Source organism: Herpailurus yagouaroundi, unplaced genomic scaffold, assembly GCF_014898765.1.
Source record: "Herpailurus yagouaroundi ecotype Mexico unplaced genomic scaffold, PumYag 160, whole genome shotgun sequence".
NCBI classification, from domain to species: Eukaryota; Metazoa; Chordata; class Mammalia; order Carnivora; family Felidae; genus Herpailurus; species Herpailurus yagouaroundi.
In genome coordinates, this window is record NW_024412401.1 from 27,122,964 (window position 1) to 27,141,269 (window position 18,306).

The 18,306-nt window shown below is 39.8% G+C and overlaps 1 protein-coding gene across 2 annotated transcripts in view; it reads right to left on the reverse strand.

The window, feature by feature from the left end:
* GRIN3A (glutamate ionotropic receptor NMDA type subunit 3A) overlaps positions 1 to 18,306 on the reverse strand; it is a 167,449-nt gene that overhangs the window by 94,473 nt on the left and 54,670 nt on the right. For both annotated transcript variants that reach the window (XM_040481856.1, XM_040481857.1), the window contains exon 3: positions 1,286 to 2,333. In XM_040481856.1, coding sequence (XP_040337790.1) covers positions 1,286 to 2,333 — 1,048 coding nt within the window. The remainder of the gene's footprint in view (positions 1 to 1,285; positions 2,334 to 18,306) is intronic.

An 18,306-nucleotide genomic window follows, 5' to 3' on the forward strand; every position in this document is an offset into this window, starting at 1 on the left:
TTTATTGTCAGATTGGTTTCCCTACAACACCTAGTGCTCATCCCAACAAGTGCCCTTCTCCCTGCCCATAGCCTGCTTTGGATTCTGTGTCTCCATCTCTCTCTGCCCCTGCCCCACTCACACTCCAACTCTCCCTCAAAAATAAATAAAACACTAAAAAAACTAAAAAAATAAATGTTTAATATAAATTTATAGTAAAGGTTCAATACCTTGAGACTTGGTGTGAAAGGAGTATTTGAAAAGGCATCAGTATTTCCCAATTTGAAATGCTCAGCTGAGCTCAAGTTGTTTTAAACACAGTGCATCCCAGGAACGCCCACTGAATTACAACTTTCTCTAATCTCTCCTAGGTGGGTCGTGCACATTGGAACACTCTTGTCCTGGATCTGAATTCTGTTCCCTGTCAGGACTGTAGTGCTCCCTTGGGTCTTACTCCAATTCCCTTGAACCCTGACAACCACCTCCTCAGTACAAGTCAGGTTGGACTAGGTTCTCCATACTCCTAGTCACTGGAAGGGGTCCTGTTTTAATCCAGAGAGAACACAAATATGGCTCTCCTTGAGTATCACCACTGCTTTACCTATTTGCCTGAACTCCATCCATCTCCTCCCTTCAACTCTTAGGGTCAGGTAGATATCTAGGATATCAAAGGCAGCCTAGAATAGATATACTTCTTTGAATGTCCTTGGACATTATAATGTGACTGTTGGCATCATCCCCTCAGCCAAGTTGGCCAGCTGTACAGCTTTCCATATTGTGTAAAGACACCCTGTTCATAACTAATCCTGCCACCTCAGTTAGTTTAGTACTCCTTATTCTATGCCTATTGAGTTCTGTCGTGTCTGACTAAATGTTAGTTCTTTAATTTTAACTCTCTTTAATTCTAACTCTTCTTTACAATTTAAAACACAGATCCTACTATTTATTTTCATTAATTCCCAAGAGAAGTAATAAATCAGTTTTTGCAGTCTGCGTTGGGTAAAAATACTTTGTAAGTCTATTCTTTGATGGACATTCTGTCAGATGCACAAATAACACAAGAGAAACTTACTAATAGACGCCCTTACAAAAAGACCTTCTCTAGCACAAACACCCCAGAACCCTCTCACTTTTTTTGTCTCATTCAATAAAACAATAAAATATTTAATTTAGTTCTTAGTCTCTATAGATGGCTGAGAGAATATTCTTGTGTTAGATGAAAGAACACAGACATACCACAGCTTAAGACACAATATATGGAGTTATAATGGGTGATAAAGAAAGCTAGAGTAAAAAGGAGTATTACCTTAGGATCATGTATTCCAGAAAGCTCTTCATAGATCTTCTCGCCTACCATGACAGCAGCCAAGTTCGCCGTGTATGTAGAGAGGCAAAACATACAGAAAATGGCCCAAAGGTTCATTAGAAACCTGCCAGTCCAGCATTTGGGGGGTTTGATGGCTGCTGTTCTACCAAACAAGAGGGCATAACAGACATTCAAGGCTGAAGAGAAGGAGAAGACTTTACTTCTATTTCGCCCCTTGGGAGTCATACCAAAGGGGCTCTTCCATTCATACAGAGTGAGGAAGATGGCAGTGATGTGCAGAGCCACAAAAATCCCCAGCCACATTGTCCAGTGGAGTGGCCACATGAAGGCTCCAATGGGAGCCGCTGTGTCTCGGGTCCTCACTAAGATGCCCAAGCTGGTGGAAAAGAAAGGGCTGGTAAAATCGATCACCTGGCTTCGTGCAGTATTGATGCTGAAGGAAGTGACTGCCAGGTGGGCTGACCCACTCAGAAGATCACCCACCAGCCCAGTCCAGTGCCCATTTTTCCAGGCTCCATACTTGCCATCCCCAACAATATAGAGGTCAAAGTCAAAGTTCATGTCTTCCGCTAGCTTTTCCAGCAGATCAATGCAATATCCATAGCAGCACTTCTTGAATTTGATGGGCACTGTATCATTACTGCTATGGAGGCTGCTAAAAAGGCCGTCCAATACAGAAGAGTCATTAGTCAAGGGGTTTAGACAGAGTTGGCCAGCAGGACACAAGCCTTCATCATCTACCTCCCGCGTGAAGACAAATGGATGCTCGATCAGGGTAACCACTCTCAGGTGTAGTTTACTTGGATGTTGCAAGTGGGTTTTGTGCCTCTGGGCCTGCTCTGGCCATATTCCATAGTCCATGACAATCTTCCCCCCTTGCCATCTGCCCAGGCGGGTCCACATTGGCTTTCCCATGGGGTCATGTTGCAGATTCCAGATGAAAAAGTTGTTTTCTGAGCTGATGATAGTGGAACCTTTTACTCTGATGGAACCACTGAGGCCTCTGAAAGTGGTGTTAGCTAGAAACCTGGCAAAGAGGAGCAAAGGCAAAAAGTAAGGAAGAGAGGTGAGGCCAAAGACAGGAAACAGTGCTCATCTTTGCTTCCCTATCTTAATAAAAAGAAACTCTAAATTTTTTAAAGGCATTGCCTGTAACTTCTTCTGGAATTAATAAATTGGACTCCTTCTAAGAAAAGAGTCCTATTTCACTGAGCAAATGAGATCTCACCCTCAGGTTCTAACATCTGGGTTAGGTGCTTGGCTCTTGGTTTTACTCCAGATACCTTTTCTTCTCAGTTAAGGGATGTGTTAATTGTTTCCCATTGTTAACTGTTTATTCTATATTCTTACAACTTTCTAAGCTATGGAGGTTCTCAGCATCTTTAACATGTATCATTTCTACTCTTCACTATATTCTGTTGCAATGAAATCAGCTCACCAAATTTCTTTTTGGGGCAGGGAATGAGTTTTAATAAGTATGCTTATACTTTTATAATTACTTAAAAATTGCATCCGTAATTCCAGAAAAGAGCCAAATTTTACTTTCAATACTTCTCTTTTCAGAGTGGAACACATTTGTCCCCATGAGGCCAGTCAAAGCAGCAGGCATGTTGGATATCATCCATGGAACAAAGTGAAAGATGATAAATAGACTTGCAGATCTCAGGATAGCCTCAGGCTGCCCTCCCTCTAAATCATTAGAGAAAAACAATTGGCTCTGGCTCTGGAGAGAGCTTCTCTGCCCAAGTCAAAGAAAGGAAAATCACCAAGTGAATGATATCCTGATTCCTAACCCTGAAACCAGACACTGTCAAGTATGTTCTGATATGGGCAAGACAGGAAAATGCTTGGTCAGAGTCTGGGAAGATAAGGCACTACAAGGTAACATACAAGCTTGGGCACTTTTGTACTCTTAATTATGGCCTGTGACAGAAGAAAAGCCTAGACTTTAATGTCAGACACATAATCTCTGTTTGAATTTTGGTCCAGCCACCTTCTAGCATTGTCCTTGGAGACCAATTTACTAAACTCTTAAGATTCAGTTTTGTCTTCAGCAAAATGGGGAAAATAGTACTTCCTCCACTACAAGAGTTGGAAATAATGCATGTAAAATATATACCACACCTTTTTACACAGGGCAAATGTTTTGGATATGGTAGCTATTATTTAATGTCATTCAAGTTGTTTCAATCAAGGCTGTCCCCAGGTCACTTTTCCCTATCAACTAATAGGATTTCTCTTGTTGGAGACACAAAGTACTGCATTATGAGAAACTCATAGAGGTTACCCAAGACCTATGTTAAACTAAAAGGAATTACAATGAAAAGTGGAATATAACATAGAGGTTTTTTTGAGGAATCAGCGGATACAAGTCTAGGTTCTTGGCAAAACACATTCATCCATTACCTGCCACCAGCATTACTCAGTAATTGACAAATGCATACACAAGTATTAAGAAGTTATGTTGCCACAGAAGGGGCATAGAAAAATCAGAAAGTGTGAAGAATGTATTATTTTTCATTAGAGATATAAATGTAAATCACATTTGAAGATTGCTACTATCACTAAATGCAATGAAACTGTTCATTTTGGTAGACTGCATGTAATGGTTAATTATTCATGTTAGCACTCCCCGGTGGGACTCTACCAGTTAGAATAAATTCTATTTTGCAACAAGTAATGAAGTCTCAGTTATCTTAGATTTTAACATAGTTTTATGTATCTTTAGACAAGTAGGAACCAAATCATCACTATAAAGGGTGACTACAATTGTGTTTTTAATGAGCAATCTACTATTAACTGTGTTCACACACACACACACACACACACACACACACACACGTGCGCACACACACACACACACTGACAGCCTAGGGAACAAAATGGTTTGTAGTAAATAGGTTAATTTCATCTGGTCAATTTGTTGATCAGGAAAGTAAATCTGGAGTTGTAGGAGATGCCCTTTACTATTTTAAGAATATCTGGGGCTTAATGAGTATAGATTTTTAGCTGGATGGACCCTTGAAGGACTGCCACTGAAAAAATACATACTTAAATCATCTCCGAAAAGAAATCTTTCAGAGATTATGTAACTCTCTCATTCCAGTAAAAAGTATGTTTCATCAATATGTTAAGTCACATTCAATATGGCCGTAACTGAAGGGCAATGCTCAGTTGTCTCCGAGGCATTCATTTCTCACAGAAAGACTAATCAATCTGCATCTAAATGTCTTCAATTTTCCCAGGCCAGAAAACCCAGTGCCTGCTTCATTATGCAATTGACACCAAGAAATTGGGTCTCAGAGAATCCCCATTTACAGATCATCTGTCTATTTTATTTCCGTTTAATGGAGAAGGCAAATTAAAATAATTTCACTGATAGCTTTTAGTTATAGTCACCCTCACTATGTATTCTTTGTAATGTAATAAGAGTGTGTAGCAAAGTTTCAGTGCCTCCCTATACTAGTTAAAAAAATTAAAAGGGTGAAATCTTACTCTTGCTTAAATCAGTTTCTATCATGTTCCTTTTTATTCTGCCCTATATTCTTCTTGGATGAACAAGAAAAAGAAAAATCGGAAATAACTTTATTGGCAAGAGAAACTGATAAAAGCACTGTTCTTAACATTAGAGTTACAGAGATGAAAGGCACACTCATTCTCAAGGACCTTAAAGTCTACTGATGGGGAGAAAGAAAAGCAAACAGGCAATGCTCAACCAGTATAATTAGAGTGTCATGTTAGAGGTAAATCTGGGTGCCATTGGAACAGAGAGCAAAGGCACTTGCACATTCTACTGTAGAGATGATAGGAAATCTTAGAGGAGGAGGTGCCAGAGTTGAGTCTGTAAGAATGAATAGTTAGCCAGGAAGAGAAGCTGGGGACTGATGCTATTCACTCAGGGAGATGTGTGTGCAAAAGCCACAGAGTGCAAGCTGCGTGATGATAAGTGGTGTGAAATAAGGCTGGAGATGAAGGTGGGAAATGAATTTCAAAAGGTCTGAGGTTATGATGAAGGTAATGGGGAGCCATTGCAGAGATTTTATCTGGGGAAGGGCATGACCATCAGATTTGATTTTAAAAAGTTTTTTTTTTTTTTTTTTTTTCCCAGCCAGCTATATAGGCAATGATCTGTAAGAAGGAGGGGGCTGAGCACACTTTCATTATGTGGGAATAATGCTCCTTCCCTCTTTTTCTTGCTTCTCTCTCTGCTAGCTTCATAAGGGGCTTAAGGTGGCAAAAGCTAAGGTAATAGCAGTGTAAGTGGAGAAAAGATGGCAGAGGCAGGAGATATATATTCTTCAAAAAGAAAAGTAGTGATTTTAAGGCACCAAATGTATAGCGTTGCATTTAGCACACAAACCACACCAAGAATGTGTCAAACTCAGTTTGATGGAAGGTCACATATATAAGTCCTGGAGTATTTAGCTGAATATCAGCTCAGTGTAAGCCCATATAGCAATGTGGGTTTTAAAAAAGAGAAATGTGATCTTAAATTCTTTCAACAGAAATTTAGAGCCTGAGTCACAGGGACCAATAATATCACCACACTCTGTGTTGATCACACTACTGCTCTAGCCTAGAAATGAATTCTAAATAAAACTTCCGGCTTCCAGAATGTTCTAAGGAAAGGTAAGGAGGTGGAAAATATAACAAGGGGTAGAAGGCAGAACAATCGAATTAGAGACCAGGGTAGAAAAATATGAGAAAATAATGTAGGAAAAGCAGATTGCAACTAGACTGTAGAGGTTTTCCATGTCCATTTTATGAGATTGGATTTTATTTAAGAGGAAAGGGGGACCCGTGAAGACTTCTGAGCAGAGTGATGGATATAACCAGAGGTCTGCATTGTTAATATTGATCTAGAGACAGGTACACTGTGCATATAGAAAGGAAGAGATGGTGACCAGGAGACCACTTAGAAGAATATGACAATAGCTTTGTCATGTATGGTAAGGGCTTGGATCTCACTCTGAGTAAGAACCTAGTTTAGCACCATGCCTTTCGTGTGGGCTGTTTAACAAAGCAGTCAGGTATCCATGTTTTTTTATCAGTACACCTCCCAAGATACCACTCTGCTTGAAAGAATGAAGCTCATTAGTTAATTTGCATTGAGGTAACTTATCACTTTTGTAAAAGCTCCCAATCATCTCACTAATTAAGAATATGTGTTGAGGGGCGCCTGGGTGGCACAGTCGGTTAAGCGTCCGACTTCAGCCAGGTCACGATCTCGCGGTCCGTGAGTTCGAGCCCCGCGTCAGGCTCTGGGCTGATGGCTCGGAGCCTGGAGCCTGTTTCCGATTCTGTGTCTCCCTCTCTCTCTGCCCCTCCCCCGTTCATGCTCTGTCTCTCTCTGTCCCAAAAATAAATAAAAACGTTGAAAAAAAAATTAAAAAAAAAAAAAAGAATATGTGTTGAGTTGTACAGGAACCGAGATAAAATGTGTACTTTGCAAATTATGTAAAAACTGTTTTTGAGACAGTTCACGGGGTAAGCAAGATCAGTGTCAACTACATTTAAGATACATTTTAGAAGCCACATTTGCACACAAGACTTGACATGCTAATTAAAGGATTTTCTTATTCATGAAAACAAATGAACAAAGATACTAAAAACAACACGTCCCCCATTCACTCATTGATTCATTCAACAGTACTATGTGCCAGGCACTGTGCTAGGTGCTAGGTAGGGAATATAGTAGTGAGCAAAATAGATTCAAATCTATGTAGCTTATAGTCTACTGAAAGAGACAGAATAAATGTGATAAGTAGGTACTGTGTATGGGATATTAGAGCTGCTAAGGGCAAAGGAGGAAAAATAAAGCAGAGTAAGGAAAGAAGATGTGCCTGGGGCGGCCATAGTGGGGTGAAATTTTAAATGAGAGAGGCCAACAAAGGCCTCTCAGAGAAAGAAGTATTTGAGTAAAGAAGTAAAGAGTAAAGAAAGGGAAGGAGCTAACCGGGGGGAGGAGATCCGGGTAGAGCATTCCCTGTAGAGCGAGCACCAGGTTCAGCTTTCTTGAAGTGGGGTCGTATCTGATGTGTGAGGAACACAGAGGGGAGTGAGGGGGCATGAAAGTTTAAGACAAAGTCAGAGAAAATTTATGGGTAGTGAGAGCTGGGGAAAACACATGTTGTGGGTCACTGTAAGGACTTTGTTTCTTCTCTGCCTGAGACGGAAAGCCAGTGGTGGGTTTTGAGCTGAGAAGCAATTTGGCATGACTTCCATTTTAACAGGATCACCACAGTGCTGTGTTGACAAAGAACTGAAAAAAGACAAGAGCAGCAGCAGAAGGACCAGTTAAGGGGCTGTTTCCAACACCCATACAAAAGGTGATGATGGCTTAGCCGGAGGTGGTAGCAGTGAAGGTGTGAAGAATTAGTCAGATTTTTGAAGGGGGGGGGGGGGAGTGATGACAGGATTTGCTGATGGCTCAGATATGGTTGCTAGGAAAAGGAGAGGAAAGGATGACACCAAAGTTTCTGCCCCAAACAAGTGGAGGCCTGGAGTTGCCACTGAGAGAAAACTGTCAGGAGAACCAGGTTTGAGGTAGGTGAGAACCACCAGTTCAGTTTGCTTAGGTTAAGTTAGAGATAACTTACAGAAATTGAAGTGTAGATGTCAGATAGGTGGTTAGAGATGGTGTGGAGCTCAGGAATGAGGTGGGACTGGAGCTACAAAATTGGAAGCCTTCCCTCTGGACACGATATTTTTGCAGATGAGAAGTCCGAGGAGTAAATCTGGGGCTCTCTAACACTCGAAGGTGGTGCCGTTGAGGAAGGACTAGCAAAGGGAACTGAGAAGTAACCAGAGAAATAAGAGAAGAGCAGGCTGTTTTGGGTGCTTGAAGCCAAGTAAAAAAGATGTTTCAAGGAGGGGCAGTGATCAAGTGTGTCAAATGCTTCTACATTCCTTAATAATAGAATGTTAACTGCAGTGTTTATCTAATTACATTATTCATGTACTATTTTTACTTTTTAAAAAGTTGTTCTAAAATTTACCGAAGTTAAAGAAAAATCTCTCACCAAAAATAATGTCATGTTCGTATAGATTTTAAGATCTGCTGCCCCCTGACTTCTCATTCATAGCATGTAGTTTTACCAGTAATATGTTTTTATATTTATCATAAATCTGGATCTTTTCTTGCTTTTGAACTAGTCCTGGAATAACCCCATTGTTTCCAGTCTTCATTTTCACCCCATAGGAACCAAACCATTGTTTAAATACATCTTCCTCCTCCTGTGTCTTCTTCCTTGGCCCAGTTGTTTATAGGTCGTATGTTTATTTCTGCTTTGATCTTTTCTTCACTCAACTTATCTTTGTATATCTACTGCCCTCCTTTGTTTTGTATTTCTTTTTTAAATAAAAAAAAAACTGTTTATTTATTTTTGAAGGAGAGAGAGACAGAGTGTGAGTGGGGGGGGGGGGGGGAAGAGAGAGGGAGACACAGAATCTGAAGCAGGCTCCAGGCTCTGAGCTGTCAGCACAGAGCCTGACGTGGGGCTCGAACTCAGACCGCAAGATCGTGACCTGAGCTGAAGTTGGATGCTTAACCGACTGAGCCACCCAGGCACCCCTGTTTTTTATTTCTTTTTAAATTCTCCTCTTATCTTTGTTCCTCCCCCACCATTGCCACCTTCCATTAATCTTATTTGTACATGAGGAAATCTATTTTGCTCTGTAGAGCCATAAAATTTATTTTTCCCTTTGGGAACTTTCTTTGTATCATTAAAAAAATCTGTATCCTCATTCTCGTATGTCTTGAAAAATGAGCTGAATCTCTTTTTCCATGATCATCTCATCATATTTAATATTCCGCCCCTGAGGAATGAGAGATTTGTTCATCCTCCACAAAGCTTCATAACATTTTTTAGCCTGTGAGAACTTCATTTTGACTTTTTGCCTTTGCCCGTATTACTGTTGGTGATATTCTCTCCAACTTCCCTCCCACCAACACCACCTAATTCTTGTCAGGTTGACTTGTTCCTATGCAGTGAATCTAAATATTTATTTTGTGGTCACTTTTAATTTAGCTCCAGAGCTATTGACTACACCAGAAGCTCAATAAAGCCCTTTGAGTATGAAAGAAGGGAGTACTTCTTTTTATATTTATTTATTTTTGAGAGAGAGCACGCACAAGAGTGGGGAGGAGCAGAGAAAGTGGGGGAGGACAGAGGATCCAAAGCGGGCTCCATCTGACAGCAGAGAACCTGATGTGGGGCTCGAACTCACAAACTGTGAGATCATGACCTGAGCTGAAGTTGGAGGCTTAACAACTGAGGCACCCAGGTGCCCCACAAATGAATATTCTTAAAGTTTCTGTTCTTCTTTTACTGGGGGTGGGGGAAAAAAGGAGAGTTGGGAAGAGATCTACTAATGTTCAGAAATCCCATCTTTTCTCCATGTGACTCATTATCTACAATCATGTTAACTGCCAATCAAAACTCACATTCTCCAAAGTTCCAGACTTTGACATTTGTCACAAATTCGTACTCACAGTTTTTTTTTTTCCCTCTTCTGTATCATTGGAGGGCCCCAAACTATTCTTTCTTTGGATAGTCTTATGTCTTTTAGAGAATTTACACCCAGTTCTGATCTTTTACAAGCACTATAGAGATCCAGTTGTCTGAATTGTTAGCTATTTATATTTGATGTTTCTATTTTAATCCATGTGTGTGATTTTTCATAATTCTTCAAGACTTTTTTCTATTCCTCCTTATTCTCTAAATTATCTTCCTTTTGTGTCTCTTCCCCAGGCTCTAGATGGTTTCCCCTTCCTCCATGTTTCTTAGTTTCTGGCACGTGGGTTAATCCATGGTTATCTCATTATTTCTTTTTGTTCTTTCTCTTATTATTTAAAAAAATTTTTTTTAATGTTTATTTATTTTTGAGAGAGACAGAGACAGAATGTGAGTGGGTTGGGGCAGAGAGAGAGGGATGCATAGAATCCAAAGCAGGCTCCAGGCTCCGAGCTGTCAGCACAGAGCCTGATGCGGGGCTTAAACTCATGAGCTGTGAGATCACGACCTGAGCCGAAGTCGGACGCTCAACTGACTAAGCCACCTAAGCGCCCCTTTCTCTCTCTTTTTTTTTTCTGAATTTTCTCTTCTTTCTCTCTTTCCCTCTCTTCCTGTCGGTGGACTTTGTATAACAGAATTGTCAATATTTTGTCATGTTAAAAGGAGATCTTATGTTCAATGAGCTCTTGACCATCCTCGGTTAATCACTGAGTTAACAGTAATAGTTAATTACTATTTTGTTGTTGCTGTTGTTGCCACTCTAGGCCCCCTCCCATTCCCTCTGAAATCCATCTATTTACTTCCCTTTATTATTTTCAATGTTTCTTTTACCATCTAGCCACCCCTCCCCCCATCCCCATTTTTTTCAATAACGCCGGAGACCCGCTTCCTATTTGTATGGCCAGCTATTATTAGTTCAGCTTTCACTTTGTGGCCTCTTTCATTGCAGCAGACCCTTGCCTGATGACATGAATTTGTCACCTTAGCCACAGAGTTACCCAAGGTACAATTCTATCAAAGGACATTGCTTTCATTTTGTTCTCCGTGCATGGGACAGCACTCCAAATTAAACATTAAATGTAGACAATTTCTTGAGCTGTATGTGAAAGATGCCTTAACTGTTCTTTCTAATCCTTCTTAGTGATCCTAAAGTGCAAGTATTTGGCAGATGATTACCTCCATCTTTGACTTTTCTAACCCTAAGCCTGTGAGGGTGTGGATTTTGACATTCTCCGCATTCCCGAAAGCAGTCTCTTCCACAGAGTGACTGGTAGGAATAAATAAATCCTTTCTTCCTACTGCTCTGCTTCCTAACACTGCAGGCTGTCAAGCTGAAAGAGACTTCAGCGTTCATCTAAGCACCCAGAGTACTGAGTCATCTTTGAATCTGCCTGGCCAGAGTTACTGCTTAGTAATGTTTGTGGGGTAAATGCAATTAGACCCACGTCTTCTGCTCAGATCGGACATGAGAGCTCTTCGTCACTTTGCCAAAAGAACAGGGCTCAGCCAGCCAGGAAGTATTTGTATCTGCAATTTACAAATTGTTCAAAGAATTAAAATTCTAATACATTTTCCCCCGAATGATGGACAGTACCAAAAATAGAAATTGGTTCAATGGGAAACCTCTCTGAGGATAAGGAATTTAAAAGGAATTAGAAATTGCTAAATTTCCTTTGAACAGAGGGCCGCACATATTTTAATCATTGATCACATCAACTTACAAAGCTCACCTTTTAAAATAAATTTCTATCAGTTAAGGGACAAGAGCAACAGGAATTTAATAACATATTAAATATACATATGTACCAACATGAATCATGTGGGTCTATGCTTTGCCAACATCAGCAAAACTCAGTTACTTACAAGTGAAACTGCAGAGTGGAAGGACAGTTCCTGTCCTTCTTGGCTTTTTTCCCAAGAGGAGGAAAATAGTAACCTATGTGATTGTGTTCATATACATTCTGGGCTGTGTTACTATTGGTGTGAATAGTACACCTCAAAAAATCAGACACATGGATATAACTCTCCCTTTTCTTGCTTTCGTGAGCCACAAGCGACAGGCTGGCGCCTTTTGCTTTCTGTGTTTTTCTCTCACATTTGTGTTAGAGCTGTTCCATCCTCTTAAGCTGTTTTCCTTTCCTTCTGCATTTTGGTATGGACCTTGACTCTTCTCCACAATTGTGGTCTGTGCCCAGCCCTTGGATTGCCCCTGGTTGCTTTGTGTAATACCCCAAATGAATTCCTTCTAGCTCTCCGGATCTGGCTCCAGCACTAACCCAGGTGCTGATATCCCTTCAGTAATAGCATAGCCCTTGCATTGGCACATCATGCAGTATTTACCAGTCATTCATCCATCCAGAGATTGAAGATTTGGAGGCTGAAGTGGCCTGAGAGATAGATCTGGAATTCAGACTGGAGCTGCAGTATTGCCCTCTATACTTTCATACCTCTTCTTGACATATTTCCAAATTTTATAGTAGATGCATACAAAGAAAAAGTCAACAAAGAGCACAATATCCTCTTTGGCAAATAAAAGCTTGGAAGCTCTCCTCATTTGGAAAAATTCCATAGTTTAAAACTTGCTGGATGCTGGACTAAGCAAATTTGAGTTGTTTTTATCAAAATAGGGTCCTGAGGGAATACCTCTTTTCTAATGTTCCTTATTTGAGACTTCCATGACTTAGTGAAAATTTCAGACTCAGCTCTTGGCATGATTTAAGTGACACAGAGAGAGCAGCAAGTTCAAAGGATTTCAGTGAAGTTAGTTCAGTGGCAGGGGTTCCTACTGGAAACGTCTGGAAACATAGACCTTAAGCGTAGGTCCCTAAGATTCATGACACCAAGGCATGTGCTTTCTAGAAGTACTGACACCTTGGATGCCCTAGCAGACAGGGCTAACTTAGGAGTAACAGTTGGACACACTAGGTCACCACACAGCAATGGATTCTGCTTGAAGATACAAGGAACCAGAGTTACCAGCATCCAACCCCTGGCTCCTATGCTGAATGCAACTGCATCTTCTCTAAGTACAACTGAAACATACAGGCTAACTAGTTTGGCTCAGTAGGGTCCGTCGGACAAGAATGCTTATACAAGAGTAGTCATGCCTCCTGATTTATGTAGCTTTTGACTGAAAGAATATGAATTACAAAGTAATGGAATCCCAATTAAGGAAGGTTTATATCAATTCTGAATTGAGAATTTGGATTTAGATGAACTGGTTTAAACCTTCCCTTATAAAGTACTAGCTGAATGACCCTAGGTATACCACTTGACTTTTCAAGGTGGGAATCCTTATTGTTATGGAAATTAAAGTTTCCAAAGATTAAATAACTTCACTAGGGTCATGGTGCCAGCAAATTATTGTAACCATGGGTAAGAATATTCAAAATTCGCATTCTATCCTGCAGCCTCAAGTTCTTCTGGACTTCTTTTAACATCCAGGAGTAAAATGGGGCCCATCAATTTATATCTTGGGATTTTTTAATAGAGATTGTTTTAGCCTTTTTTTTCTGAAGTTTCCTAGTGCCTCACAATACCTGGCACATAGTAGGCTGTACACAATATGTGCAGAATCAATAAGTAAAGCAACATTTGTTATTAATGAAAGCCTAGTGAATCTTGGTATTGTCTTGGTATTGCTTGACTATGCAAGTATAAAGATGAACACAGCTTGGACGAGTCTCTAGCATGCTGGACCATTCTTCAAGGACAAATGAAGAGAGGGCCTAACAATGCCAGCTAATGCAAGAGAATAATCACTAGTAGAATGGGTGTTGTCTCACGAATGATAAACAGCTCAGTCAAAGAAAGTGGATTAAAAAATACATGGGGGGGGGGCACCTGGATGGCTCAGTTGATTCAGCGTCCGACTATTGATTTTGGCTCAGGTCAGGATCTCACAGTTCGTGGGATCGAGGCCTGTGTCGGGCTGTGTGCTGACAGTGCAGAGCCTGCTTGGGATTCTCTCTCCCTCTCTCTCTGTCCCTCCCCTGCTAGTGCGCTCTCTGTTTCTCTCAAAAATAAATAAACAAACTTACAAAAAATACGGATAATTAGAGGAGCATATCCTCTCTTAGTGAGAAAACAGAAGGGGGGTTGTACGCTTCCTGAGATCAAGGTCCCGGTTTTCTACTCTTTATGTCTCCAGCATTAGCCAAGGGCCTTGCCTGATATTCACAACAAATGTTTTTGAATGTACAAATGAATTAATCATGGCTATCTGATAGAGAACTGACCTGCAGAAGCTGTTCAAAGAATAAAGGCAAGATTCTATGGCCTGTTTAGAAGCTAGAGTCACTATCAGGACTATAATTAGTAAGCCAAAGGGTCAGGGACTTCTTGGGCCAAGAGAATGAGGGGTCTGTCAGTGACTAGACTCTTGGAATTCTTAAAGACCCAGTATCAGTCTTTGTTCATGCTAAGACTAACCCAAGGGAGCTCTTTCTCTAACAACAATAGATTCATTAGCATGCAGGGCCCAAAGAGAAACATGGGCAAAAGCCTAACCCTAGGAACAGCAGGTCAAACTACTCACTTTCACTAGAGTCTGGTGTTTACAGTGCAATAAGGAGTAAAGGTGGGCAAGGCTAAAACCAATTTTGAGAAATAAAAACAATTGTGTTATTGTAATTGCCTAAAAAATTGCTTTCTAGGTTTTTATGCTGTATTACTTTATTTGGTTAATTTGTTACAGTTTGGTTAATTGGTTAATTTGGAAATACATCATGGCTAATGTTCTGCCATTCAGGTGACATCCAGTATGCATACAAAGTGCAAACTTCTTAGCTTGGCATAAAAGCCCTGTGTGGCATGCTATCAAATTAACTACTTTTGCACAACCATGTTGAATCCCTTTCATATTCAATGTATGCTCCAACGGTACCAAATTTCTCTTTTAGGTCTTGGTTCATTTACATATGCCATTTCCTATGCCTATGAATTTGTTCCAAACCAGAAAATGACTTGTTTATTGTAAGATCCGATTCCAGTGTTTCCCCCCTCAGTCTCTGTCTATATGGACACATCTCTATTTTTAAGAGTCACGTATCCTTTTGTTTACAATCATTTCCCTACTTTTCAACGTCATGCACTAGGCTGTCAGCTTGAAAACGGCAGGATGCATGTCTTCATTCTGCCTACCTCACCCTAGTTTAACAAAGAGTTATTGGCTGCACAAAAACACCGACACATATGCACTTAGGAAGTTATTACTGAATAATATACTAGATACCATCACTTCAAATAATTAACATTTAATAAAACAACTTGCAAACAAATTGTTAAAGATTACACTATGAACTTAGTCCCCAAGTGGTTTTGTCTACATTTACATATTATTATTATTATTTTATTCGAGAGAGAGAGAGAGAGAGAGAGAAAGCGAGCACACTGTGAGCAGGGTAGAGGGGTGGAGGGAGAGTGGGAGAATCTCAAGCAGGTTCAGGCTCCACACTCAGCAAGGAGCCTGATGCGGGGCTCGATCCCATGATCCTGGGATCCTTGACACGAGCCAAAAATCAAGAGTCAGACAATCAGCTGACTGAGCCACCAGGCGCCCCTACATTTAGTTATGATGGGCATTTGCTCTGGCATGTGGGGACCCTGGAAGAATAAAATCCCTTACACCTGTAATTACATCTATGTACTCTGTCTTGAGAACTGTTTTTTCTAGTCTAAAGGCCTATGCTCAAATGTCCATGTTTTTGGGTGATTTCATTAACATTTTAAAACGCTAACAATTCTGTCAGCCCAAACTAAAAATGGCTGTGTAAGAAATGAGAGCTTGCATAACTGACACTCGCTATTCATGGCTCATTATCCTTGGGACTTTTCATTACGCCGTGAAGAAGTGGGGTCAGCCTCACAAAATTTAGGGACAATTAAGAAAATTACTATATGCAGATGTGACTTATGGACTGAGAATAACGAACTTCCTAAAAGACTGTATTCAACAAAATAAATAAGACTGATGGAAATTCCACAGATGTTTTATGGCTTCAGGCAGCTTTTCAGTTATGCATTATAAAGACTCCTTCCAGAGATTAGCCCACTTCTCTTGAACCTTTCCTGAACACTTTGAAACTTTCTCTTTGACTGTACTCCTCAGGGAGTCTAAGAAGTCCTAGGCCTATTTCCTGAAGTTCTTGGAGTTCGCTGTCAAACACATCCATGGATGTGAAAATACTGCCACTGACCCTCATACATTGTGAATTGCTGCCAGGCACCAAACTTTACATTCTTCTCTTAAACTTTCAAATTTTGTGGGATAAACATGTAGAAACAGCCACAAGGGCAAAAGTTATCCAAGACCCTCACATTTCATCAAAAAGGTAAAACAAAAAACAAAAAACAAACAAAAAAAAACAAACCATGTTTTTAATTTAGACAAAATTTTATTTGTCTACCAGCACCTATTTTTCTTCTACAGCAGCAGATAATGTAGGATGTAAATATAATAAGAAATTTCCTTTCCTTCTTTCCGTTCAATAAATGTCTATTAAGTGGCTGCTATGTGCTAGGCATTAAACTACACTGAATAATAGTGTCTCAACAGAATTTCTACTTTAGCTCAGAAGTCAGGCACATGGACAAATAATGATGATGGAATGGGCTAAGTACCATCATCTAATTTCATGTACAAAGTACCATGGGATCCTTGTGAAAGGAGGCATATAACTTTAATATAAATTAAACCTTGAGGAGCCAGAAAGACCAGTTTGATCTTGATAAAATGAACCCCTAGGGTATATACAACCCAAGTCAACAAATATTTCTCCTTGTAGTTTGTAAACGTTTTTAAGATCCAAACAGAATCATTTTCCTTGTGCTCTCCATTGCACATGAGACAGAAAGACACTAAATAACTTAATGTAGGTTTCATAGGGTTTTTTTCTTATCTGCTGTTTATGATTATCCTTCCAAAATGATGACTATTCAAAATTATAAATAAAGGTTTTGCTTATATTTTGTTATGAAGGAGAATTTTCTTATCCCAGTTAAAATCCTGGGCCTCAATTATGTGTTAGCTCAAAAATAGATTAAATCTTAATAGTGGCTGCAAAATAAAATATGCAAAGACTTTAATCTTGTGGAAATTAAAATACAACATGGGGAAAATAGAAAGTTCAGGTGATGACAGAATATCTAATTTTATCATCAGTAGATTCCTAATAAATAACTTTTGAATTATTTTATTGTTTTAACAACATTCTTTAGGGAGTGTATAGGCTGTGGGTAAACTGCCAATGCATGGCATTTGGCATGTCGCCTTGTACATTAATAGGTGCTCAGTCCATATATATAGGATTCCATGTAAAATGCTTACGACCTCCTCACACCTTATCACATAGTCATGTCTTCTTAAAAGGCAATTCACTATATAATGGTCTTTTGTTTCTCAATATAGTAAGATGTCCTTGTTCCAAGGTCTGCCTGCTCAGTCAGAAGAGCATGCGACTCTTGATCTCAGGGTCGTGAGTTCAAGCCCCACATTGGGTGTTGACATTACTAAAAGTAAATAAACTTTAAAAATGGGACCAGCCTAGAGCTAAGACCTCACCTCCAAAATAGCCAAAAATTCTCTGATTTGGTCTCTCTGATCACAGGTGGTCCTTTTCAGGAAAAAAAATCTAGGTCCCTATAAAATATCTTCTAAGGATATTCTCCTTTTCCCAAGTATCATGAAAACTAGTTCCAAATGATGGGTTATTCTTTAAATTAAATGGACTTTTTCATTCTATCTTGGAACCAGATTGAGAAACTGGAGAAGAAAGGTACCTAATTAAAAAGAATATGTGTGTGTGTGTGTGTGTGTGTGTGTGTGTGTGTGGTGTGCGCGTGCATGTATGTATTTAAATAAAACCCTTGTGGAACCCTAGTGCTGATTATCTATCTATCTACTATCTATCTATCTATCTATCTATCTATCTATCTATCTATCTATCACAAGGACCCCATGGATAGTAGGATCTATTGTTATGCCCATTTTACATAAATGGATATAAGACATAGGCAACTAAGCCTCAGAGAAGTTAAGTAACTCGACCAAGTCACACAAACAGTAAGTGGCAGAGCCAAATTTCAAGCTCAGAGAGTCTGGCTCCAGGGTCCATGTCTTTAACTACTACTCTATACTGCCTTGAGTATCACAGCCTGGGAGGAAAATGAAAAATCCATTTCCTGCTTGACTAATTTTTTTCTCTATATACATTCAGAGAGATTTGTCCAAGTCTGTTGATATGAGAAAGAGTGGGCAGGAACAGAAACATTTGTTGTGTTTCTGCTATGAGCCGATCAGTGTTAGGTACTTTTCATATATAGTTTCATATCTTAATGATCATAGGTCAAGCTATTCAATACAATCCTAGCTTATTAATTAGAAAACTGAGGGTCAGAGTTTTAAAATAACTTGCCAAGAACAAATAGCTAGTAAGCAACTAAGCCAGGGTTTAAAAGCAGGACTGTGTGTTCCCTATTGTACAC